The sequence below is a fragment of the Apodemus sylvaticus genome, chromosome 4 (genome assembly GCF_947179515.1).
Source record: "Apodemus sylvaticus chromosome 4, mApoSyl1.1, whole genome shotgun sequence".
NCBI classification, from domain to species: Eukaryota; Metazoa; Chordata; class Mammalia; order Rodentia; family Muridae; genus Apodemus; species Apodemus sylvaticus.
In genome coordinates, this window is record NC_067475.1 from 133664662 (window position 1) to 133690512 (window position 25851).

The 25851-nt window shown below is 40.9% G+C and overlaps 1 protein-coding gene across 1 annotated transcript in view; it reads left to right on the forward strand.

The window, feature by feature from the left end:
• LOC127682392 (pyroglutamylated RF-amide peptide receptor) overlaps positions 1 to 25166 on the forward strand; it is a 49030-nt gene extending 23864 nt beyond the window's left edge. Inside the window, exons 2-6 of the mRNA XM_052178776.1 lie at positions 9131 to 9289; positions 10695 to 10756; positions 22330 to 22565; positions 23999 to 24096; positions 24760 to 25166. Of these exons, the coding sequence (XP_052034736.1) occupies positions 9131 to 9289; positions 10695 to 10756; positions 22330 to 22565; positions 23999 to 24096; positions 24760 to 25166 (962 nt within the window). The remainder of the gene's footprint in view (positions 1 to 9130; positions 9290 to 10694; positions 10757 to 22329; positions 22566 to 23998; positions 24097 to 24759) is intronic.
• Positions 25167 to 25851: the final 685 nt, after the last annotated feature.

Genomic DNA, 25851 nt, shown 5'->3' on the forward strand with positions numbered 1-25851 from the left:
TAAAGAAATGTATGGAGCCAGGCAGTGGTGGTGCACGCCTGTAATCCCAGCACTCTGGGAAGCAGAGGCGGGCGGATTTCTGAGTTCGAGGCCAGCCTGGTCTACAAAGTGAGTTCCAGGACAGCCAGGGCTATACAGAGAAACCCTGTTTTGAAAAAACAAAACAAACAAACAAACAAACAAAAAGAAATGTGTGAAGTCACAAATAAACAGTGGTAGAAAATTAATAAAACCATTCCAAACACAGAAGTGGAAATAACATCAACAAAGAAAACTCAAACTGAGGGAAATCTGGAAATTAAAAAAAATTAGAAACTTGGCAAGAATCACAGAAACAAATCTCAGGCACTGAAGACATGATAAAAGAAATGAATACCTTGGTAAAATGTTAAAATTTAAAAACTATTGGCACAAAACATCTAGGAGGAAGCCTGTGACAATATGAAAAGACCATTCCTAAAAATAAAAGGAATACAAGGAGAAGAAACACAGATTAAAGGACAAAAAACTATCTACAACAAAATCATAGAAGAAAATTTCCCTAACCTAAAAGAAAAGATGCCTACCAAAGTACAAGAAGCACACAGATCACCAAACAAATCCCTTGGCACATAATAATCAAAGCATGAAACATACAGAACACAGAAAGAATATTAAAAGCTGCAAGAGGAAAAGACCAAGCAATATATAACAGCGGACCATTTACACCTGACTTCTCAGTGGGGACTCTAAAAGCCAGAAGGTGCTGCAGACTCTAAGAGACCCCAAATGCCATCCCAGACTACTTTACACAGCAAAACTTTCATTCACCATAGAAAATAAAACATTCCATGATAAAATCAAATTTAAGCAATACTTATCTACAAATCTAGCCCTACAGAAGTTGCTAGAAGGTAAATTCCAACCTAAGGACATTAACTACATCCAGAGAGAGAGAGAGAGAGAGAGAGAGAGAGAGAGAGAGAGAGAGAGAGAGAGAGAGAGAGAGAGAGAGAAGAGAGAAGAGAGAAGAGAAGAGAAGAGAAGAGAAGAGAAGAGAAGAGAAGAGAAGAGAAAAGAAAAGAAAAGAAAAGAAAAGAAAAGAAAAGAAAAAGAAAGAAAACCACAGGGGACAAATAATTCCAGGACGGCAAAGCCAAAAGAAAGGAAACAGGTGCACACCCCACCACCACCACCACCAGTACAACAACAATAACAACAACAAAATAATATGAATCAACAATCATTAGTCATTGATCATTTTTAATAGCAATGGTCTCAATTCCCCCAAACAAAGGATAAAGACTAACAGAATGGATGTCCAAGCAGGATCCACCCTTTAGCTGCATCCAAGAAACACCACACCTCAACATCAAAGATAGACATCACCTCAGGGTAAAGGGTTGGAAAAAGATATTCCACGTAAACTGACCTAAAAATCAAGTTGTGTAGACATTTTAAATTGAAAAGAGAGATGTAAAAATGTCTCTATTAAGCGGGGCGGTGGTGGTACACGCCTTTAATCCTAGCACTTGGGAGGCAGAGGCAGGCGGATTTCTGTTTTTGAGGCCAGCCTGGTCTACAGAGTGAGTTCCAGGACAGCCAGGGCTACACTGAGAGACCCTGTCTCAAATCAAACAAACAAACAAATTTAAAAAAAAAAAAAACAAAAAAGTCTCTATTAGCAGTATAATATTACTTATGTGATGGTATACATAGTGACCCTAAAAATTCCACAGAGGAGATCCTACAGCTGATACTTTCATCAAAATAACTAGATAAAAAATTAACTCCAAAAACCAGTGACCTTCCTATTTGTAATCATCAAATGGTCTGAGGAAGAAACAGAGGAAACAACACTTTTTACTAGAGACTCAAATAATATAAAATATTTTGGGGTATCTCTAACCAAGCAAGTGAAAGACTTGTATGATAAAAATTTCAAGAAAGAAATTGAAGAAGCTATCAAAGGTGGAAAGATCTTCCATGATCATGATTCAGTAGTATTAATATAATAAAAATGGCCATTTCACCAAAAGCAATCTACAGATTTATTGCACTCCCCATCAAAATCCTAACACAATTCTCCATAGATTTTGAAAGGACAATATTCAACTTCATATGGAGGCATTAAAGGACCAGATAGCCAAAACAATCCTGAACAATAAAAGAACTTCTGGAGATATCACTATTTCCAAGTCAAAGCTATAGTAATAAAAAAAAAAAACAGCATGGTATTGGCATAACAATAGACATGTTGATTAATGGAATTGAATTGAGGGCCCATACATAAATAAGCTCACATACCTATGGACTCCTAATTTTTGATAAAGAGGCCAAAAATACACACTACAAAAAAGACAGCATCTTCAACAAATAGTGCTGGTCAAACTAGATATCCACATGCAAAAGTATCCAGATAGATCCATGATTGTCACACTGCACAAAACTCAACTCCAGATGGATCAAAGACCTCACCATAAAGCCAAATACACTGAGGCTGACAGAAAAGAAAGTGGTGAGTTCCTTCAAACTCATTGGCATGGGAAAAGACTTTCTGAACAGAACATCATAAGTTCAGGCATTACAACCAACAATTTAGACATGGGTTCTAATGAAAATGAAAAGCTTATGTAAGGCAAAACACCATTATTGAGACAAAACTGCAGCCTATAGAGTGGAAAAAGATTTTCACCAACCACACATCTTAGAGAGAGCTAATATCCAATCCTTAGAAAGAACTCAAGAAACTAGACATCAAGAAAAGAACCAATCTAAAATGGAGTACAGATCTAAACAGAGAATTCTCAATAGAGGAAACTCAAATGGCTAAGAAACACTTAAAGAAATGTACAACTTCTTTAGCCATCAGGAAAATACAAATCAAAACTACTTTGAGATTTGATATTACATTTTTAAGAATGACTAAGATGAACAGAACAAATAACAGCTCATCTTAGCAATGATGTAGAGTTAAAGAAATGCTCACTCATTGCTGGTAGGAGTGCAAATCCATATAACTACTGTGGAAATCAGTGTAGAGGTTCCTCAGGAAGATGGAAATCAATCTATCTCCAGATCTATCTGTACTACCCTAAGGCATAAAGGATGCTTCATCCTACCACAAAGACACTTGCACACATATGTTCATTGCTGCTATTTTCATAATAACCAGAAGTTGGAAACAACATAGATGTCCCTCAATGGAAGAATAAAGAAAATGAGATACATTTATCTAATGGAATATTACTCAGCCATTAAATAAATGACACCGAGAGATCTGCAGGCAAATGGATGGAACTAGAAAAAATCATCATGAGTGAGGTATCCCAGACAAATACAGTATGTATTCCCTTACATGTGGATATTAGCTGTGAAGGGAATGATAACCAAGCTATAAATCCATAGAACCAAAGAAAGTAGTTATAGAGTAAGGACCTAGATGGAACAGATAGATAGATCTCATTATATAGATATTATATATCTTATTATAATAAGATATATTAGTATATATCTTATTATATAGATATTATATATCTTATTATATAGAAATTATATAGATATGGCTGGGCTGGAAGGGTCAAGAGGGGAGGAGATAAAGGAGGAGTTGTGAGAGGGAATACAGGGAGAGACAGCTAAAATAAAGAGGCATTGAAGGCTGTTTGAAAACCTAATACTGGTCTTCAAATATATGCATATATGAAAGCAATCTAAATGAAATCACCAAGTAAGGGGGAAGACAGAGTCCCAACTCAACATCTCTTGCCATTAAATGAAGTTTCTCGTACCAGGATTGGGTTACATCTAATTGAGTCTTTGTTCAAAGAGGTCCCATGGGAACCCCCAAACAAGCTAGGTTGTTCTCCACAAACTGACAGCAGTGCCCTATGGCAGAATGCAAACGTATATTGTATATTGAATGGAGATATTAAACTGGTGCCTATATAGAGCCTTTATCTCTGTGGTCCAGCATCTTTGGTATTGGAAGGTATTCTGTGTGCTGCCAAAAAAGTGGCATAAACACAGAACCAGCCACACCCTTTAGCTGAAATATTATACTTCTTGCAAAGCATGTTGGGGCAATGGTGGCACAAAGCTTGTGCCTACCTAAGTAGCACCCAATAAGACTAGTTTTGACTTAAGGCCCATTCCGTGAGGTGTACCTCATATCCAATACAAGTTGAGTGGCCAGGAACTAGAAACTAGTTAGCCCAGGGACCTAGGGTACAAGTATTACTCATCTAAAAGAAGAAGAAGAAAGTAGTGATAAAATGACTCCTAATGATATTCTGCTATACTTATAGATCAGTGCCTTGTTCAGCCTTTATGGGAGCCGCTTCCTCATCCAGCAGATGGGAACAAACACAGAGACCCACAGACAGGCATCACACAGCGAGAGACCTCCTAACACTCAGCCATGAGTGGTATGGGGGCATAAATGGGATGCCCTCATCTAATTCCTCTCCCTTAGAGCTCAGGAAACCCCGTGGAAGAGGAGGCAGAAAGAGTGTAAGAGCCAGAGGGGGGAAAGGACACCTCTCAATCAACTGAGCACAGCTCATGTGAAATCGCAGAGACTGCCGCAGCAGGCACAGGGCCTGAACAGGTCCTCTGCATACATATTGCAGCTTCCAGTTCAGCGTATCTATGGGACTCCTGAGTGGATGAACAAATGGGTCTCTGATTCTTGCACCTTCTCTGGGGCTCTTTTCCTCCTGTTGATTTGTCTAGTTCAACTCCTAAGGGATAGTTTTTGTTTTATCTTGTCATATTTGGGTTCATTATATTTTTAAAAAATGAGTGAATGAATGAATGAATGAATGAATGAATATCTAATCACTAGGATAAAGGTTAACAACTGAACTGTCATTTATACCTGCCGGGAAAGGGAGAATCCGTTATCTCTAGCAGAGTGGCACTGGGTCTATCACTCAAGGACCACAGGCCTTGTACTCACGAGTAGTTGACAACACATACCAGACTCCACAGTTGTGTGTGCTTTTATTTGACTACAGTTTGGTGGATTTTGGGTTTTTGTTGTTGTTGTTTGTTTATTTTTCTTTGGGGGTATGGCTTTATTTTGTTTTCTTGGTTTGGGGACTTTTAATGTTGCATTGGGTTTTTGTCTTACAAGAAAAACTTAAAAGTTGAGAGGAGGGGAGGATCTAGAAGGACTTGTGGGAGGGAAAGAATATAAAATAAAAATAATGTAATAAAAAGACTGTATTAGCTGGGCACACGTCTTTAATCCCAGCACTTGGGAGGCAAAGGCACATGGATTTCTGAGTTCGAGGCCAGCCTGGTCTACAGAGTGAGTTCCAGGACAGCCAGGGCTACACAGAGAAAACCTGTCTCGAAAAAGAAAAAAAAAAAAGAAGAAGAAGAAGAAAAAGTGATAATAAAGGCAAGGTTGTAACAAAGGCTTCGTGAAGGAGAGAGAGAAAATAGAACTCTACTTTCTTTCCCTTTTGGGGTTCCTGAAGATGAGCCCAGAGGCGTGTTATGCCATACAAGCAGGCTACCCCAAGCTACCAACCAGGCCACCGTGGCTCAAGATCACCGGCAGGCACTAGCATCTATTCTGTTTCTGTCCGATCAACTGAAAAAAGTCAAAATAACTGAGGGGGCGAGCAAAGGGTACCCTCTACACTTAAAAAAATAACACAGTTGCATCCTAACAAATTATACATCTCACACACACACACACACACACACACGCACACGCACACGCACGCACCACTCGCGCGGCTTGCCAATGTGACCAAGGAGCTACTGTCAAGAACTTTTACAAAGTTGATGGAACAATGTCTCAGGCCTTTAGTCCTAGCACTCAAGAGGCAGTGACAGGTAGATCTTTGTAAGTTCAAGGCCAGCCTGGTCTACAGAGCTAGTTCCAGGACAGCCAGGGCTACACAGAGAAACCCTGTCTTGAAAAAAAAAAACAAAAAAACAAAACAAAAGAGTGCACACTGGCAATCCTAGAACTGAGGCTAGGTGCAAAATTCCAACTTGCTTATTAATGAGACATCGTGTCAAACTGTAGACAGGAAAGTGACACATAGCTGGGCTACACAAAAGTAAGCAAAGTTGTAAATGAAGAAGGCTTGGCCCCATGTCCCCATTCTGTCCATAAACAGCCAAGTGAATATGCCACAGCGGGTGAGTCCTGTGAATCACAGTATCTTTCCTCTGGGAAATGCCGCTGTCACTGGAAAGCTTCTTGAATGTTAGCCAAAGAGAATACATCAGACCCGACCAGTCTATGGGGGCCTCAGTTCTTTCAGCCTTGCTATCCCCAAGTGGAAAGGCTGCTGTTCACTAAGAAGCAAGTCATGTTTTGGGTACTTACATCATTTTAGGAAATACACTGGGCCTATGGTGGAGGTACTAGCAATCCCCTTTTATAAAGGGTGAATCTGAGGCTCAGCGTCTCTAATTCAATCAGTAAGGATCGGGGTGCATCCTAAAGTCTGGAATGCAGTGCCCCATCTGATCATGATGGGCAGAATGAACACGTTTATAATGAGAAAACATTGCAGTGAATACTGCGATGAAAACTGCCTAACTTCAGAATATTAAAACATATTGTAAAACAGGAGGGCTCAACTGGTGACAGCACTCACTACACAAGCCCGATTGCCTGAATTTGGTCCCTTAAGCCCACGGATAAAAGCCAGATGTCAAGACATGCATCTGTGATCCCAGAATCATCAGGAAGCTCAAGGTCAGCTACCAGCAAATATGAAACATAGCAGGAACAACAGAAGAGGTCCTGCCTCCGCACGCCGGAAGGAGAAAAGCTACCCCCAAACGCTGTTCTCTGACCACATGTGCGCCGTGTCACACACACACATATACACAGAGCAATGATAGTGATAATGATAAAAATAGTAATGAAAGGAATAATCTTAAAAATATACTGATAATGCCCATCTCGTTAAAAGTTTCTTCTGATATATTTTATAAACTACTTCACTGAAGGAATAGAAAACAATTCTGATTAGATTTTCAATAAAACTCTAAGGATTAGCAGTAATATTTTACACAAAGATTATATTTTATTAAGATATCCCACTCATAAGATGTGGTGCAGTTAATTCACTAGATTGTAAGTATTCAAACAGTGAAATGTATAAAGACTGGTGCTAATTTTTGGTACAGCTGCAGAAAAGGTGGTCAGATGTAGGTGGTCAGATGTCCTAGTGTTTACCTCGGCCACGCTACAATCCCAGTGTGTATGGTCCAGAGAACTGAAGGTCAAAAACCCATCAAATGAGCAGCTGCAGCAATTGACAAGAAAAGCCTTAGGGATGACAAATTGTGGGTGACAGGTTGGTGGTTAGAAGACCTAGGGTCTCTATCTGGGGTTCTAAACCAATGTCTACACTGTCCCAGAGCCAAGCAGTGGACGGAGTGGATGACAGGAAGTTCTCAATTTTTTTTTAGTTACAAATAAAAGGAAGTCTTATTCTGTCCATGACTTTGAGACTTTTAATTTAAGAAAGTAAAGGGAGTCAAAATTGTAGTGCATGCCCAGCAATAGATGGCCAGCACCTGATCTTAAGAACTTCTTTGTCTTCTAATGTTGAGTCAAGGGGCTTTTTGGTTTTGTTTTTGCTTTTTACTTTAAAAATTCTTTGTGTGTAGAATATGGTTTCTGATTTTGTGTTTTTTTAAGTAATGCCTATGTATGCAAATGTATGTGTCTCCACGTCTATATGTGATTTTGTGCCTTTTCTTAGGCTCTTCTGTTTGTTTATTCTGTGCTGTTCTAATTTGTTTGTTTCATTTTACTTTATTTTTAATTATTCCTTAGATGCCTGTTTGTTTTCTTTCTTTCTTTTCTTTTTTTTTTCTTTTTTTTTTCTTTTTTTTTTTTTTTTGGTTTTTGGATTTGTTTTTTATCGAGACAGGGTTTCTCTGTGTACCCTTGGCCATCCTGGAACTCACTCTGTAGACCAGGCTGGTCTCAAACTCAGAAATCCGCCTGCCTCTACCTCCCAGAATGCTGGGATTACAGGCGTGCACCACCACCGCCTGGCTGCCTGTTTGTTTTCTAATGAGAGACAGCAGATGGGTGGATCCAGATGGGAGGGGAGGAACTGTGAGCACTAGTGGGAGGAGAAGCCATAATCACAATATTGCATGAAAAAAAAAACTACTTTCAATTAAAAAAATACAAAAATAAAAAATAAAAAATAAACCTGTGTGAGACAGCTCAGTGGGTACAAAACTTGCTACACAAGAATAAGCCATAAGCCAGGATTCAGTAGCCTGATGGTCTTATGGGAAGATGGGAGGTAGGGAAGAAAAGAATCCCAGGAGCTTGTGAGCTCGGTAGGGCAGCATAAACAGTGGTGAGCAATGGACAGACGCTACCTCAAGATGGATGTCAAGGACGAGCACCCAAGGCTGTCCTCCATGTGGACTCCATGACCCATGTGCATCCGCATCCACACACATGAAAACGTGTGCATGCTCGAGCAAACACGTGAGCGTGTGCACGCGCACACACACACACACACACACACACACACACACACACACGCTTGCACAGAGGGACGCAGGAGAGATTAACAAACTGAATGTTGATGAGAATTCCTTTGTCATGACTTCACACAAAGCCAAATGAAAAGAAAAATCAAAGGTTATTTTGTAGACTCTATTCCAGTTGACCATTTCATCCCAGCTTTGTTCCTCTGCAAATAATAGTCCCGCGGCTTTCTCTGTTCGAGAATTTTGAGTTATAGTTTTCCTATGGAGCCCACACTGGACTCAGATTCTCTCAACAGTCCTGTCCCAGTCTCCTTTGTACTGGAATTAGGGGTGTGAAGTTTACTTCACACATAAACTTCTTACCCTACCTGGTACAGATTTGTGTCTCCCTTTGTCTTATGTTCAATGAATGCAGTGGTCGTTAGGAACATAAAACTCTAGTTGAAGAGACTAGACTTGGTTCATTAGTTTGCATCTAGGGTTAGTCTGGGCAGCAGCTCACAGTTAATGATTTGTAACACAAAGATTCAGGTCAGACTTTTATAATGTAGCTTTTGTATGACTTGGCGGTTAATGATTTGTAACACTAACAAAGATGCAGGTCAGACTTTTACAGTGTAGCTTTTGTGTGGTGTGGTTCCTTTCCTTGCTGCAGGTGCCTTCATCTGCAAGATGGTGCCATTCGTCCAGTCCACTGCCGTTGTGACGGAAATCCTCACCATGACTTGCATTGCTGTTGAGAGGCACCAAGGACTTGTCCATCCTTTTAAAATGAAGTGGCAGTACACCACTCGAAGGGCTTTCACAATCTTGGGTATGTGAGCCACTATTTGTCACTTGACAAAAACATCTGATATTGACAATTTGGGAGGGTTTTGTGTTTGCCGAAGGCTTCAGAGTTTCCAGTCCACAGCCACTTGGCTCTGTTACTTCTGGGCCTTTGGGCAAGAAATCAGAACACTGTGGCATGACCATTGGTAGAGCAGCGGCTTGCCTCATTGCAGATCACACACACATACACAGAAAGAAACAGTCTGGGGCAAGTCCTATGCCAGGAACCCAATCAGACTCTAGTTCCCAGTAGCCCATTCATCTACAAGTTCATCAGTGGACAAAGTCCATGAACTAGCATTCAAGACTTTGAAGGCATTTAATACTCCAATTTTAACATTAGGCAAGGCTATCAGTGTGCAGTATTTTTTGTTGTTTTTTTGTTTTGTTTTGTTTTTCTCTGTGTAGTCCTGGCTGTCCTGGAACTCACTCTGTAGACCAGGCTGGCCTCGAACTCAGAAATCCGCCTGCCTCTGCCTCCAAGTGCTGGGATTAAAGGCATGCGCCACCACTGCCCAGCCAGTATGCAGTATTAACAGCATTCTTCATTGTAGAATAATATCATATTTGTACAGCTGAAGTATGGTCTTATCCTTTATGTGTAAGCATTCCTGTATAACTTGAGGGGTTTGGTCCTCTCTGTATTTACCCTATACCAACTCTCCTTTGGTTCTACCCTAATACTTAAATATATTATTGTGGATAATGTATTCCCACAGTTTACATCTTCAGCCTTTAAGCATTACACTTAGCTAATGAATGGTACCTACCTATGACATTTCCACACTAACATTCATCTGGCCCTGAGATGAGAAGGCTCTGAGCATACAAGAACAATCAAATCCTGATACAGAGCAGGAGCTGTGCTTCAAGGGAAGCAGAGAGCAAGTGTGTTGTGCTGAGGTGGGTTCCCAGTCATTGACATAGAGCTTGCAAGGGTCTGAGAGCAGTGAGTTCTTCAGGCACATCACACCCACTCTCTCCAGGCAATTCTACATGCCTAGCTTGCCACCACTGTCCCTGACTCAGTAAGACATGATGAATATAACACATTTGAAACAAAATGGTGAATTTGAAGCAATATGCTAACATCTAGCATGGTAATAGATTAATCATCTCTTTTTAGTAATTATCATTGAGTCCTCAAAAGTCTGAAGCTGTTTCACAATGGTCTGAATTTATAATAATCTGATGTAAAGTGTACTGCTGATAGGCTCATCAAAGGTAGCAAATTTAACTAATATGCCATGTGAAATAACAGGAACAGCATTTCTGTTATAAAAATGTAGTTGGTATTGTATCATAAGGAACACTGAAGATTGGGAGCCTATAGGTTAAGCATGTCTCCACTGTGCCACATTCTAATGATTATGATTGCATTTCTACAGGTGTGGTCTGGTTGGCGGCCATCATCGTAGGATCACCCATGTGGCACGTGCAGCGTCTTGAGGTATTCAGGGTTGAGTGGCTTTTTCAATACTGAGATACTTCTCCGCACCCCTCATCTGTAATGATTACCCATCTTAAGAGCACTTCAGCCAAACTGTATGACCTCCATTCCTTCACTGGAAATATTTCAAAGGAGATTAAACAGTTTCCCCCAGTTTGTTTAATTTTTCTAGAAATTGTATTGCTAAGATTTTGGCACTTAACTTTTTTTTCTTTTTTTGTTATTATTTTCTAAATTCTTTGTTTACATTCCAAATGATTTCCCCTTTCCCGGTTCCCCCCTCCTCATATAGCCCATAAGCCCTCTTCACTCCAACCATTCTCCAATCACCTCCCTCCTTTTTCTCTGTCCTGGTACTCCCCTACAATGCCGGATCAAGCCTTTCCAGGATCAGGGCCCTCTCCTTACTTCTTCATGGGAGTCATTTGATATGCTAATTGTGTCTTGGGTATTCAGAGCTTCTGGGCTAATTAATATCCACTTATCAGTGATTGCATTCCATGTGTATTCTTTTGTGATTGGGTTACCTCACTTAGGATGATATTTTCCAGTTCCAACCATTTGCCTAAAAATTCCATGAATTCATCGTTTTTAATTGCAGAGTAGTATTCCATTGTGTAAATATACCACATTTTCTGTATCCATTCCTCCACTGAGGGACACTGAGTTCTTTCCAGCTTCTATTATGAATATGGCTACTATGAACATAGTGGAGCATGTATCCTTGTTGCATGCTGGGGAATCCTCTGGGTATATGCCCAGGAGAGGTATAGTAGGGTCCTCCGGAAGTGTCATGTTCAGTTTTCTGAGGAAACGCCAGACTGATTTCCATAGTGGTTGTAGCATCTTGTAATCCCACCACCAATGGAGGAGTGTTCCTCTTTCTCCACATCCTCAACAACACCTGCTGTCTTCTGAGGTTTTAACCTTAGCCATTCTGACTGGTGTGAGGTGAAATCTCAGGGTTGTTTTGATTTGCATTTCCCTAATGACTAATGATGTTGAGCATTTCTCAAGGTGTTTCTCAGCCATCTGAATTTCTTCAGGTGAAAATTCTTTGTTTAGATCTGTACCCCATTTTTAATAGGGTTATTTGGTTCCCTGGGGTCTAACTTCTTGAGTTCTTTGTATATATAGGATATTAGCCCTCTAACAGATGTAGGGTTGGTGAAGATCTTTTCCCAATTTGTTGGTTGCCTTTTTGTCCTTTTGACAGTGTCCTTTGCCTTACAGAAACTTTGTAATTTTATGAGGTCCCATTTGTCAATTCTTGATCTTAGAGCATAAGCTATTAGTGTTTTGTTCAGGAACTTTTTCCCTGTGCCCATGTCCTCAAGAGTTTTCCCAAGTTTCTTTTCTATTCATTTCAGTGTGTCTGGTTTTATGTGGAGGTCCTTGATCCACTTGGAGTTGAGCTTAGTAAAAGGAGAAAAGAATGGATCAATTCGCATTCTTCTGCATGCTGACCTCCAGTTGAACCAGCACCATTTGTTGAAAAGGCTATCTTTTTTCTACTGGATATTTTCCGCTCCTTTGTCAAAGATCAAGTGACCATTGGTGTGTGGATTCATTTCTGTGTCTTCAATTCTATTACATTCATCCACTTGTCTGTCACTGTACCAATACCATGCAGTTTTTATCACTATTGCTCTGTAGTATTGCTTGAAGTCTGGGATACTGATTCCCCCAGAAGTTTTTTTATAGTTGAGAATAGTTTTAGGTATCCTGAGTTTTTTGTTAATCCAGATGAATTTGAGAATTGCTTTTTCTAACTCTATGAAGAACTGAGTAGGGATTTTGATGGGGATGGCGCTGAATCTGTATATTACTTTTGGCAAGATGGTCAAATCCTGCCAATCCACGAGCATAGAAGATTTTTCCATTTTCTGAGGTCTTCTTCAATTTCCTTCTTCAGAGACCTGAAGTTCTTCTCATACAGATCTTTTATTTGTTTGGTTAGAATCACACCAAAATACTTTATATTGTTTGTGGCTATTATGAATGGTATCATTTCCTTAACTTCTTTCTCAGCCTGCTTATCCTTTGAGTATAGGAAGGCAACTGATTTGCTTGAGTTGAATTTATAACCTGCCACTTTGCTGAAGTTGTTTATCAGCTGTAGGAGTTCTCTGGTGGAGTTGTTTTGGTCACTTAAGTATACTATCATATCATCTACAAATAGTGATAATTTGACTTCTTCCTTTCCAATTTGTATCACTTTGACCTCCTTATGTTATCTAATAGCTCTAGCTAGAATTTCAAGTACTATATTGAAAAGATATGGAGAGAGAGGGCAGCCTTGTCTAGTCCCTGATTTTAGTAGGATTGCTTCAAGCTTCTCTCCATTTAGTTTGATGTTGGCTACCGGTTTGCTGTATATTGCTTTAATTATGTTTAGGTATGGGCCTTGAATTCCTGTTCTTTCCAAAATTTTTAGCATGAAAGGATGCTGAATTTTGTCAAATGCTTTTTCAGCATGTAATGAAACAATCATGTGGGGGGGGGGTTGAATTTGTTTATGTAGTGGATTGCATTGATAGATTTCCTTATATTGAACCATCCCTGCATCCCTGGGATGAAGCCTACTTAATCATGATGGATGGTCGTTTTGATGCATTCTTGGATTTGGTTGGCAAGAATTTTATTTAGTATTTTTGCATCAATATTCATAAGGGAAATTGACCTGAAGTTCTCTTTCTTTGTTGGATCTTTGTGTGGTTTTGGTGTCAGTGTAATTGCCACTTTGTAGAGTTGGGTAGTTCCTTCTGTTTCTATTTTGTGGAATAGTCTGAAGAGTATTGGTGTTAGGTCTTCTTTGAAGGTCTGATAGAATTCTGCACTGAAGCCATCTGGTCCCATACTTTTTTTGTTTGGGAGACTTTCTATGACCCCTTTTATTTCTTTAGGGTTTATGGTGCTGTTTAGATGATCTATTTGGTCCTGATTTAATTTTGGTGTCTGATATCTGTCTAGGCAACTGTCCATTTCCTCCAGATTCTCCAGTTGTGTTGAGTACAGGCTTTTGTAGTAGGATCTGGTGATTTTTTGAATTTCTTCAGTTTCTGTTGTTATATCTCCCCTTTCATTTCTAATTTTGTTAATCTGGATACTTTCTCTGTGCCCTTTGGTTAATCTGTCTAAGGGTTTATCTATCTTGTTGATTTTCTCAAAGAACCAGCTCCTGGTTTTGTTGATTCTTTGTATGGGTCTCTTTGTTTCTACTTGATTGATTTCAGCCCTGAGTTTGGTGATTTCCTGTCTTCTACTCCTCCTAGGTGAATTAGCTTCTTTTTCTTCCAGGACTTTCAGGTGTGTTGTTAAACTGCTAGTGTATATTCTTTCCATTTTCTTTTTGGAGGCACTCAGGGTTATGAGTTTTCCTCTTAGCACTGCTTTCATTGTGTCCAAAAGATTTGGGTATGTTGTGTCTTCATTTTCATTAAATTCTAGAAAGTTTTTTATTTATTTCTTTATTTCTTCCTTGACCAAGGTATCATTGAGTAGAGAATTGTTCAGTTTCCATGTGAATGTGGGCTTTCTGTTGTTTTTGTTGCTATTGAAGACCTCTTTTACTCCATAGTGATCTGATAGGAGGCATGGGATTATTTCAATCTTCTTATATTTGTTAAGGTCTGTCTTGTGACCAATTATATGATCAATTTTGGAGAGGGTACCATGAGGTGCTGAGAAAAAGGTATATTCTTTTGCTTTGGGGTGAAATGTTATATATATATGTATGTATATATGTTAAATCTAATTGGTCCAGAGCTTCAATTAGTTTCACTGTGTCTCTGTTTAGTTTCTGTTTTCCTGATCGGTCCATTGAGGAGAGTGGAGTGTTGAAGTCACCCACAATTATTGTGTTAGGTGCAATGTGTGCTTTGAGCTTTAGTAAATTTTCTTTTACAAATGAGGGTGCCCTTGCATTTGGAGCATAGATGTTCAGGATTGAGAGTTCTTCTTGGTGGATTTTTCCTTTGACCAGCAAGAAGTGTCCCTCAGTGTCTCTTTTGATGACTTTAGGTTGAAAGTCAATTTTATCTGATATTAGAGTGGTTACTCCGGCTTGTTTCCTGAGACTATTGCTTGTAAAATTGTCTTCCATCCTTTTGCTCTAAGGTAGTGTTTGTCTTTGACACTGAGGTGTTTCCTGTATGCAGCAAAATGTAGGGTCCAGTTTACGTATCCAGTCTGTTAGTCTTTGTCTTTTTATTGGGGAATTGAGTCCATTGATGTTAAGAGATATTAGGGAATAGTGATTATTACTTCCTGTCATTTTTTGATGTTATTTTTTATACTTAATTGGTTATCTTCTTTTGGGTTTGATAAAAGAAGGTTACTATCTTGCTTCACAAGGGTGAAGTTTCCCTCCTTGTATTGGTGTTTTCCTCTTGTTATCCTCTGTAGGGCTGGGTTTGTGGAAAGATACTGGGTAAACTTGGTTTTGTCATGGAATATCTTGGTTTCTCCATCTATGGTGATTGAGAGTTTTGCTGGGTATGGTAGTTTTGGTTGGCATTTGTGTTCTCTTAGGGTCTGCATGAGATCTGCCCAGGATCTTCTGGCTTTCATAGTCTCTGGTGAGAAGTCTGGTGTGATTCTGATAGGTCTTCCTTTATATGTTACTTGACCTTTTTCTCTTACTGCCTTTAATATTCTTTCTTTGTTTAGTACGTTTGGGGTTTTGATTCTTATGTGACAAGAGGTATTTCTGTTCTGGTCCAGTCTGTTTGGAGTTCTGTAGGCTTCTTGTATATTCGTGGTCATCTCTCTCTTTAGGTTAGGGAAGTTTTCTTCCATAATTTTGTTGAAGATATTTGCTGGCCCTTTAAGTTGTAAATCTTCACTCTCATCTATGCCTATAATCCTTAGGTTTGGCCTTCTTATTGTGTCTTGGATTTCCTGAATGCTTTGGGTTACAAGCTTTTTGCATTTTGCATTTTCTTTGACTGTTGAGTCTATAGTTTCTATGTTATCTTTAGCATCCAAGATTCTTTCTTCTATCTCTTGAATTCTGTTGTTGATACTTGTAACTATGGCCCCTGATTTCTTCCCAAGGTTTTCTATCTCCAAAGTTGTCTCCCTTTGTGATTTCTTAGTTGTTTCTACTTCTGTTTTTAGATCCTGGATGGTTTTGCTCAATTCCTTCACTTGCTTGTTTGTGTTTTCCTGTAATTCTTTAAGAGATTTTTGCATTTCCTCTTTCATGACCTCTGCCTTTTGACCCAAGTTCTCCTGTATTTCTTTAAGTAATTTTTGCATTTTTTCCTTATTGGCATCTATCTTTTGACTCATATTCTCCTGGATTTCTTTATATGATTTTTGTATTTCCCTTGTAAGGGCTTCTAACTTTTGATCCATTTTCTCCTGTATTTCTTTAAGAGATTTATTTATATCCTTCTTGTGTTCCTCTAACAGCATCATGACCAGTGATTTTAAATCCAAATCATGTTTTTCTGGTGTGTTGGGGTATCCAGTACATGCTGTTGTTGGAGAACTAGTTTCAGATGCTGCCATATTGTCTTGATTTCTGTTGGTAAGGTTCCTATGTCTGCCTTTTGCCATCTGGTTATCTCTGGTGTTAGTTTGTCCTGTTGTCACTGACTGGTGCTTGAACCTCCTGTGAGCCTGTAAGGCTAATTCCACACCACTGGATGACTGGGTTTCCCCTGGCACAGATTGCTGATGTGCTGCCCTCCTCTTGGGTGCTATTGGAGCCCTGGTGTGTCCTCCCCCTAGCAATGTTATACTTGGGTTGTCTCTGTGGACCAAACCTGGTGCTGCCCGTCTGCTCTCTCAGTGAGCGAAGATGGCAGCGGAGATCCTGCAGGGCACAGGACCCACGCTTGGCTGGCACACAGATGAACCGCTGCTCTGCCCAGGTCCTGGGGGTAGGTGGCAGCCAGCATCTTGGCGGTCTGTGTCCCCAGAGATCCTAGATTTGGGATATCTCAGTACCTGGGATCACCTGTCCGGTCCCACTGGGATCTAAGATGGCGGCTGCCGACTTCTCTGGGCACAGGACCCGTGCCTGGCTGGCACACGGACAAACCGCTTCTCTCACACCTTAGCTTTCTTTCTAGTGGCATTTGCTCAGTTAAAAGCAACTCAGAGTCATAAAATAACCACGACTGGAGCGGCACTTAACATTTTTAAAAATAATCCAAGATTATTTTATCTATTTTCTTGTAAATTGAACATGCTCTTCCACGAATGCTCCAATGTTTTGATATAATTAAGAATCCAATGACTACTCTATTTTTCTTGTATTAAAAATAGATTTTTTATACGATGTATAATGATTACAGTTTTTCCTCCCTCTTCTCCTTCCAGATACACCCCTTTCTGCCCCTCATTAGAAATAAACAGGCATCTAAGAAATAATAACAAAATATAATAAGATAGAACAAAACCCAACAATTCAAAGTAGGACAAAACAGAAAGAAAAAGCACAGGAAACAGATGCGGACACAAAGACCCACTCGTTCACACATTCAGAAATCTCATAAAAACACAAAAGCAGAAGCCATAATATATAATCAAAACAGAGAAAAAGGAGGGATGTGATTGGAGAAGAGATGGAGAGAAGAAGGTTTATGGGACATATGGGGAGGGGGGATCCGGGAAAGGGGAAATCATTTGGAATGTAAACAAAGAACATAGAAAATAAAAATATTAAAAAATAAATAAATAAAAACACTAAAAAATACACATACATACATGCATGCATACATACATATACACATGCATACATACACATACATATGCACCCTGATAGGACATTATGATACATGAAATCTCTACATATGCTGTCGAGTTGGATTTCTGTCGCTCCTCCTGCTGGCCGCTCTATCCTTGAGAGTTGTTTGTTTCCCCCAGGGAGTCTCCCTTATGGGGAAAAAAACCCTAATTTTTCACTTACAAGTGGTTAGTGATTGAGAACAGCTTCCGGGTTCGGGGTGGGGTGTGTATCTACCTCTCTTTTCAGCTCTAGGACACCAAGCTGGTGCAGCCCCACGCAAGCCCTGAGCGGGCCTGGGCCTCTGTGAGTTCCTACGCGTCTTGCTGTAGTTCAGAAGGTCTGTTGTCCTTGGTGTCTGCTGTCCCCTCTGGAGCCTGTATCTGGAAACTCTGTTTCCTTGTCCACGGAGTTCTGAGTCCTGAGGGGAGGGGTTTGATGGAGACAAGCTGTTCAGGGCTGAGTACTCTGAGGTCATTCCCTCTCTGTGCATTGTCTGGCTGTGGGTCTCTGTATTTGTTCCCATCTGTTGCTGGAGGAAGTTTCTATGATGATAGCTCAGCAAGGCACTGAGCTATGAACACGGCAGAATGTCATTAGGAGTCATTTTATTGCTATGCTCCTATTGTAGAACAGTAGCATTTGGTTTTTCCCTAAGTTCTCCCTAAGGCCATCGGGTCTCAGGTTCTTGGCCACCTAAATAGTATGGGATCCATCTCATGGACAGAGCCCCAAGGCCACACAGGTATCAGTTGGTTACTCCCACAGGCTTTGGGCCACCATTGCCCTAGTGGCTCAGTGTTCAGTGTGTATGTGTTAATTTCAGCAATACAGCCTTGCCATTAGTTTGTGGAGAGAAACATAGAGCCTTTGTAACATCCTGGGTTATTTGGCGGTTCCCCTGGACCCCTTTGGCTAGCAATGCAATTCGATATAAACCATTCCAAGCACCGAATGCTTCCTGTGGTGATGAGGGATGTCCAGTTGTCGCTGGCTGGCTCCCTGTTATTTGGTGACTTCAGTTAGATCACCTTCATATACGTATATAACTTAAGAAAGCTGCTGCTGTATTGTTTCATACACACCCTAGGGTAGCCACTGATTTTAGCTGTCTCTGCCCATATTCCTCCCACCCTCTGCACTACCCATTTGATCCTCCTGCCCATCTTTAACCATTCTCCTTCCCCGTCCGTCTCTTTATCGTCTCTTACTGTTAATTCATGCATCAAATTGTAACAGATTTGTTGTTTCTCTTTCATAAGACCTTTCTTGCCAGCCTTGTCTTCATCGGTAAGTGGAAATTTGAGCAGGAAACACATTCAGAGAGCATCTTATCCAGTCTCTCGCCTCTCTCCACCTTTGTCTGACAGGTTCAGGCATGTGTGAAGATTCACAGTAAAGGAAGATGGGTGTTGGCTTGACCCAGCCTGTCTGTTGATGTGAACTTTAGCACCTTCCGCAGTCTAACACAGACAACAATCTTCAAAAGCAACAGGCCATCGTTCACACAACCCCTAACCAAATTTATAAAATGATATATTCTTTTCTACTTTTTTATCCTCTAAAATTTGATTAATTTTATTTCATCTTCATAGTCATAGGCAATAAAGTTAATAGGACATAAAATGACTTATCAAAATATTTCTAACTAAAAACAAAGTATACCCAAAAGCCTTATTATACTAACTCCTCTAGATTTCGTTAGGAAAATTACTTTTTAATTAATTATTTTATTTCTTTACATCCCAAGTGTTGCCTCCTCTCCTGGTCCCCCCTCCCAGAGTCCTTCACCCATCCCCCACCCCTTTCATCTCTGAGAGGGGCTCCCCCCATCCTCCTTCCCTGGGGCACCAAGTCTCTACAGAAGTAGGTGCTTCCTCTTCCTCAGAGGCCAGACAAGGCAGTCCTTTGCCTCATAAGTACCAGGGGCTATGGAGCAGCCCACGTGTGCTCTTTGGTTGGTGGCTCAGTCTCTGGAGCTCTCAGGGATCCAGTGAGTTGACACTGTTGGTCTTCCTGTGGGGTCATTGTCCCCTTCAGTTCCTTTTTTTTTTTTTTTTTTTTACTTTTTTAAACAGAAAGGCAAATGTGGGACTTTACTAGGCTTGTCATGCCCAGCAGCAAGGACTATCAAGTGAGTCACAAGGTACAAGTTGATTTTTACCAACAGTCTGGTCTTTGTTCAGGATTTGAGTAGTTAGTGAGCTGAGCTGCATGCACACAGAGAGCGCCTTTATGTGTTACAAAGTCATGAAATTGAGGGTGTCTCAAACCCTCCACCACAGCTCTGCCCGTATTCAGTTCACTAAAGTTCTCTGCCCACTTTCCACACAGAAACAATCTTACATCTGTTACAGAATGTCCAGTGCACAGCCTTAGTCTCTCAAAGTCATGTAATCGATTTAAAACTTCCCTCAGCTCGAATTGATGTTGGCCCTAACAACATACAGGGTTGTGGCTGCCTTCTGGGTGTCTCTATGCAGCTGAGCCTTTCTCTCCTACAAGCAGATGTGGTCTGGAAACGGTGCCTCTGGGGGCCCTCTGACTCCTGACTGATGCTTCTCTTCTGGGTTTCCCGAAGCCACCCAATGCTTCTGCAAGAGCTTGTGCATTCTCCCCACAAACATGGCTGGCCCCTTTCTCCTAAGGCCACCTTCTTCACCAGCAGGGTATAGAGCAATGGGCTCTTTCACAAATGACATGTTCCAATCACAAGGTCTATTTCTTAACCACAGAAAACAAATAGATATATGGCAATTAAAAGAAACGTTACTCCAGGGTATACTTTAAATATACCTTAAATTCATGACTGGTTGGTAGAAAATGTCTGTCGTGCATTCTAATTAACAAAGCCATGCTCATTGTCAGGCCAGCCAATCATGGTTGCTTCTTGTTCCGTGTTAGCGTGCATCCCATGGCCTCCTCATTGCTAAGCACTATTAGTGTGTGTGCAAGCACACAGGGACCTGAGTCTCTCACTCGGGTGACCGGCCACGGCATTTCTCACTGATCTCACTCTGGCCCCTCGGTTCTCTCAGCTGTAGCTTAATTCTCAGTTCTCAGGGGGGATGAAGGAGAGGAGTGATCAAATGAACACTGTCACACGTGTGTCCCCCTCCCAGAACTCTCCCTCACTTGGCCCTTACACTAGGCGCAGATACATCTAACACTGGGAAAAGCGGAAGGCTTCCCCATGGGTTGTTGACTCCCAAGTCAAGGGGACTGCACTAGTATTAGGGACAGATTGTCTCTTTCCTTGATGCCCGCGGTGAAACTCATATGGAGAAGAAATGTGACTTACACCTAAGAAGAAGCAGAGTAGTGATATAGAAGGGGCACCACAGACCCAGGACACCTTCTCAACTCTCAGCCCCATCTTAAATGGTAAAATTATAGAGAAATATTTGTTTAGAAAAGCAGACTATATCGCTGGGGATGTACCACACGTGAGAGGTTAGGGAGAGAACCTCCGAATTAGAGTACACAGAGAGGTTTGCTCGTTCCCAGAGCTGCATGAACCCATCCGAGACGAGCATAAGGCTTCCTCACTCTGGGACCCCTATTGTCATCCTGCTTATATGGAGTCTGAATAGGCTATGGCTTACCACTCTTCATGGGAAGTGCAGATCTTGAAATAGCTTTCCAGTGGTTTATGTCATTCCCAGTTATTTCGGTCAGTAACACCTAGACCAGAACTGGAAATGTCTTGCCTTTTGAATTGCTACTGAAGGTTGTGATGGAATTTGCACATAGGCACATAATGATAAGAGAAGCTTTGTTCAAACCTGAAAAGATCCAGTCTGCATGGAGGACATCATTTCTGGTAAATTCTCACGTTTCCTTTCCTGTTGCAGAGAGAGGTGGCCGCTGGATGTGATTTAAGGCTTCAGCGTGACCTAGAAATGAGTCTGACCACTTACTGTTGTTGTTAATAATGTTTGAGCTTAAAACTGAGTCTCTGCTAAAGAGCTAACAAAGGTCATTCAGATTATTTTAGGTTGGCCGTCGTTTGGATCTCATTTCCCATTTGCCTTAGAATTTAAAGGCTACCAGTTGCCTTTTTAATGTCTCTATTAGCATCTCATACTTAAAGGAAGTCTGGTGATTCTCCAAGTATTTTTTTTCAACAAGTGAGAAAGCAAAATATATTAGTTTAATTAGCATTAAAGCAGACAGCAGAGAGCATGTGGCATTGTCACCGTCAGCACGGTGTCAGCTCTCTCGGTGCATTGCCGAGTTGTAAGAAGCAGAACTAAAGGTTGAGAAAGGCCAGGAATGAAAGCGGTGTGCACAGACCTCAATCCCACTTCAAATCTAAAAGCTCAAAGTTCTCACAACCCTAAGCAGGTTGAGTGGAAAACTGTGTCTCACTGTAACACAACAAAATAGTGATTCACATTTGAAGTAGTTGGTGATGAATTTGGAAAGTCTTTCTTATTTTTTTTATTGTTTATTTTTTATTAGATATTTTCTTTATTTACATTTCAAATGTTATCGCCTTTCCTGGTTTCCCCTCTGAAAACTCCCAATCCTATCCCCCCTCCCTGCTCACCAACCCGCCCACCCACTTCCCTGTCCTGGTATTTCTCTATCCTGGGGCAATGAGCCTTCTCAGGACCAAGGGCCTCCCCTCCCATTGACGTCCAACAAGGCCGTCCTCTGCTACCTATGCAGCTGGAGCCATGGGTCCCTCCATGTGTATTCTTTGGTTGGTGCTTTAGTCCCTGGGGGCTCTGAGGGTATGGAAAGTCTTTCAAAGGACGTTCTGCAGTGACACTCGCTGCTTCTGGCATTGACCGCTGGCTCTTGTAACCCACTTATTCTTGCCATAAAGATTAAGTATGACTTCCTATATGAAAAAGAACATGTCTGCTGCTTGGAAGAATGGGCCAGCCCCGTGCACCAGAGAATCTACACCACCTTCATCCTCGTCATCCTCTTCCTCCTACCTCTTGTGGTGATGCTTGTCCTCTACAGCAAGATTGGCTACGAACTGTGGATCAAGAAGAGAGTCGGAGACGGTTCAGCGCTTCAAACTATCCACGGGACAGAGATGTCCAAAATAGCCAGGTCTGTTTGCTCACGTCTGTGTAAATGTTTTAGTTCATCGTACCAGAAGGGACAGTTGTCAAGGACGCCAGAACTCTTGGGTAATTTAGTCAAAGTAGCCTCAGTTGAGCGTATTTAAACCCTTGAAGCTGTTTGCAATTTATCGTGCAGCAGAAAGTTAGATCAAAATCGTTAGTCCTTAAATCAGAAGTGAAGGTGGGCTTATGAAGAGAATTAGGTTGCATTTTCATTTCCATATAAATATAATCTGCAGGAGGAACTATGAACCAGTGTCACAGCTTTGTGGCCCAATGGGATCTCTTCTCCCTGTCACTTTGCTGGCCTTGTGACACAGGTCCACATCTTTGCCCCCCTCCCCCCCCCCCCGCCCACCCCTTTCTTCATATATACAAAGTTACATAATGAGTTTTGTAACCGAGTTATTCTTACTATAACATCCCTACTTCCTGCTACTCAAAGGTGGTGCTAATATATATGAGATAGCATGTATAATAAAATCTTTTTAAACCAGAGCATGTCACGTATATTAAATGATTATTGTTGAAAATTAATTTTAACATAACAGCCCTTTTCCCGACTTTATTCATTATATACACTTAAAAGCACTATGATGCTGCTGTATACTATAAAGTACAGAAGATGGACTTGAACATTCTAATGGAAGCAAGTTAATGTCTCCTGTTCAGACTTCCGGGGATTTGATGGGGTTTAGTTGAATCACGAGTGTGCAGCGCCCTCTAGTGAGCCATTTGTATACAAACGGGCCCCTCCATGAGAGTCCCAAGACTTCATCACCATGGGAATTTTTATTAAATTAATTGTCCCTGGGGGGAGGTGGAGAGGATATGGAGGTGGGGGAGAGAAAGCTGTTGACTTGAAAAGAGAAGTTCCAGGTATGAGCTTTTAAAATATAAAGCAAATATATAGTTCTAGTGTAAGTCTACTTTATAAGAAGAATAAAGAAATGAGTTTGAAATTTTGGTAAACCAGTTTTAATTCTATCCTTGAAGCTTACTGTATCTCATAAATATTGATCATTTGCCACCACAGACATGAATGATTTTCAATATACAGTGAATTAAAGTCACTGTACTTAGACTCCCAAATCCAAACCCAAAGTACATCCGTTACTAGCCATCTGACTGCAAATCGTGGAACCTTCTCTGTGCCTCCGACTCTTCATCGGGCCACTGATTTAATTTAATATTAATGATATTATCCATGCCGGTAACCTAGTGGAATACCAGGCCCACAATGAGCACACATCATAAGCATGCTTATTACACGGAGACGGGGAAGGCAGGGGTGAAACAGACAGGGGAAGGCGATGCGATTAAGATGGCGTGGGCTAAGCTCAGCTTTTGTTCCGGTCTTGCTGCTTAACACATTTCCCTGGGAAAGTGAACCAACCCGATGCCCTCTTGCGGGTCTAGGAAGAAGAAGCGGGCTGTCGTTATGATGGTGACAGTGGTGGCTCTCTTCGCGGCGTGCTGGGCACCTTTCCACGTCGTTCACATGATGGTTGAGTACAGTGAGTGCCTGGCGTTCTCATTTGGTGACCCTCCGGGCCATTTCCTGCTAGAGTAGACAGGAGCCACTATAAACCCCCTGCTGCTTACTGGCTTAATTAAATACCAAGTCTTGAGTCTGGTTATTTCCTGCTAAAGGAGCGCCAGCCTCCTGTGTGGTGGGCAATGCATGAGAACTCTTGAATGAATAAGTGTACTTTAGTTGTCGAATACAATAAAGAAAGCTTCCGCAATCTTACGTTATTCCTAAGGGAGGGGCAATGTGTCATCTTTTTACAGCCTGGACTCCCACCTTATTAATTTAATAATACCTAGGATTTCAGTTGGCACCTCAGAATGTTCTCCCTGGTAAGCTAGAACTTCCCATGGTTTCCTGTATGACTGTGTTTTCTGCAATGCAGGTGAATATTTGAAAGGCCATTCCTGCTTCTAGTTTACATGACACTTGAATTATTTAGTTGAAAAGCTGTAGGCCCAGTAACTTACACTGTGTATGTAAGAAAGGTCATCACAAAGGTTGTTTGTTTACGGATAATCAATATTCCTCTCCCCAAATTGTCTTCAGACATTTATGTGCCTTTTGCCTCATAATATCACATGATAAGCGGTTTTTTAAATTTTCTTGATAAAGCCAACTGGCGTTCTAAAATATGGTCCTATTTCAGGCAATTTTGAGAAAGAATATGATGATGTCACAATCAAGATGGTTTTTGCTGTCGCACAAACAATCGGCTTTTTCAACTCCATCTGTAATCCCTTTGTGTATGCGTTTATGAATGAAAACTTCAAAAAGAATTTTTTGTCTGCGGTTTGCTATTGCATAGTAAAAGAAACCTTCTCCTCAGCACGGAAGCCTGGAAACTCTGGAATTTCTATGATGCAGAAGAGAGCAAGGTTGTTGCGACCACAGCATCCAGTGGAGGAAACCAAAGGAGACGCGTTCAGCGATGCCAACATTGATGTCAAACTGTGTAAGCCCCTGGGGGAGAAGAGGCAGCCCAGGCGACAGCTTGCCTTCTTTAGTTCTGAACTTTCTGAAAACTCTACTTTGGGCAGTGGACATGAATTGTAATGATATCTTCATAATTAATATCATTTGTATGGAAAGTTATTTTGAGCAAAGGTATGGACTATGTTTTTTAATGACAAGAAGAGAAACAAGACATTTTTTTCCATTTAAATGGACATAATACATAACATTGTAACTTTGAAAAATTATTATAACAGCTTTGTAGATGATTAAAGTAGATTTATGAAAGACTTTGTGCATATCAAAGCAATGGGTTTTGGCAGCGGTTTTATTCATCTAGTCAATGTAATGTGACTTTTGTGTACTGCTAAGCTGGATGAAAATTATTAGAACTGTATCATCATCCTTGAATATTAAACATTTGAGCATCATAGTGTAATTTATAGTGTGCTATGAAGTTTGGAAAACAGTCTTTGCAACTGACATTTATACCATAATTTTAAAAAAATCAAAGAAGATAGAGAATCAGGCAAGTAACAACTAATAAAACTTAAGAGACAAATGTCACATTGGAGCTGCACACTGCCTCTGTGGTGACAAGTGACATTGTCTTTTTACATGTCTATTGGTCTGTATGAATGGAGGTTCTAATTTGTTTATATCACAGAGTCGTGGTGAAACAAAGTGTGCCGGGAAATGAAGGCACTTCTCACTCTAAAGGGATGAACCCTGAGTCCTGGCCCTGCCCCTCCTGTCTCCGGACCCCCTTTCCTGCCCTGTTTTCCTT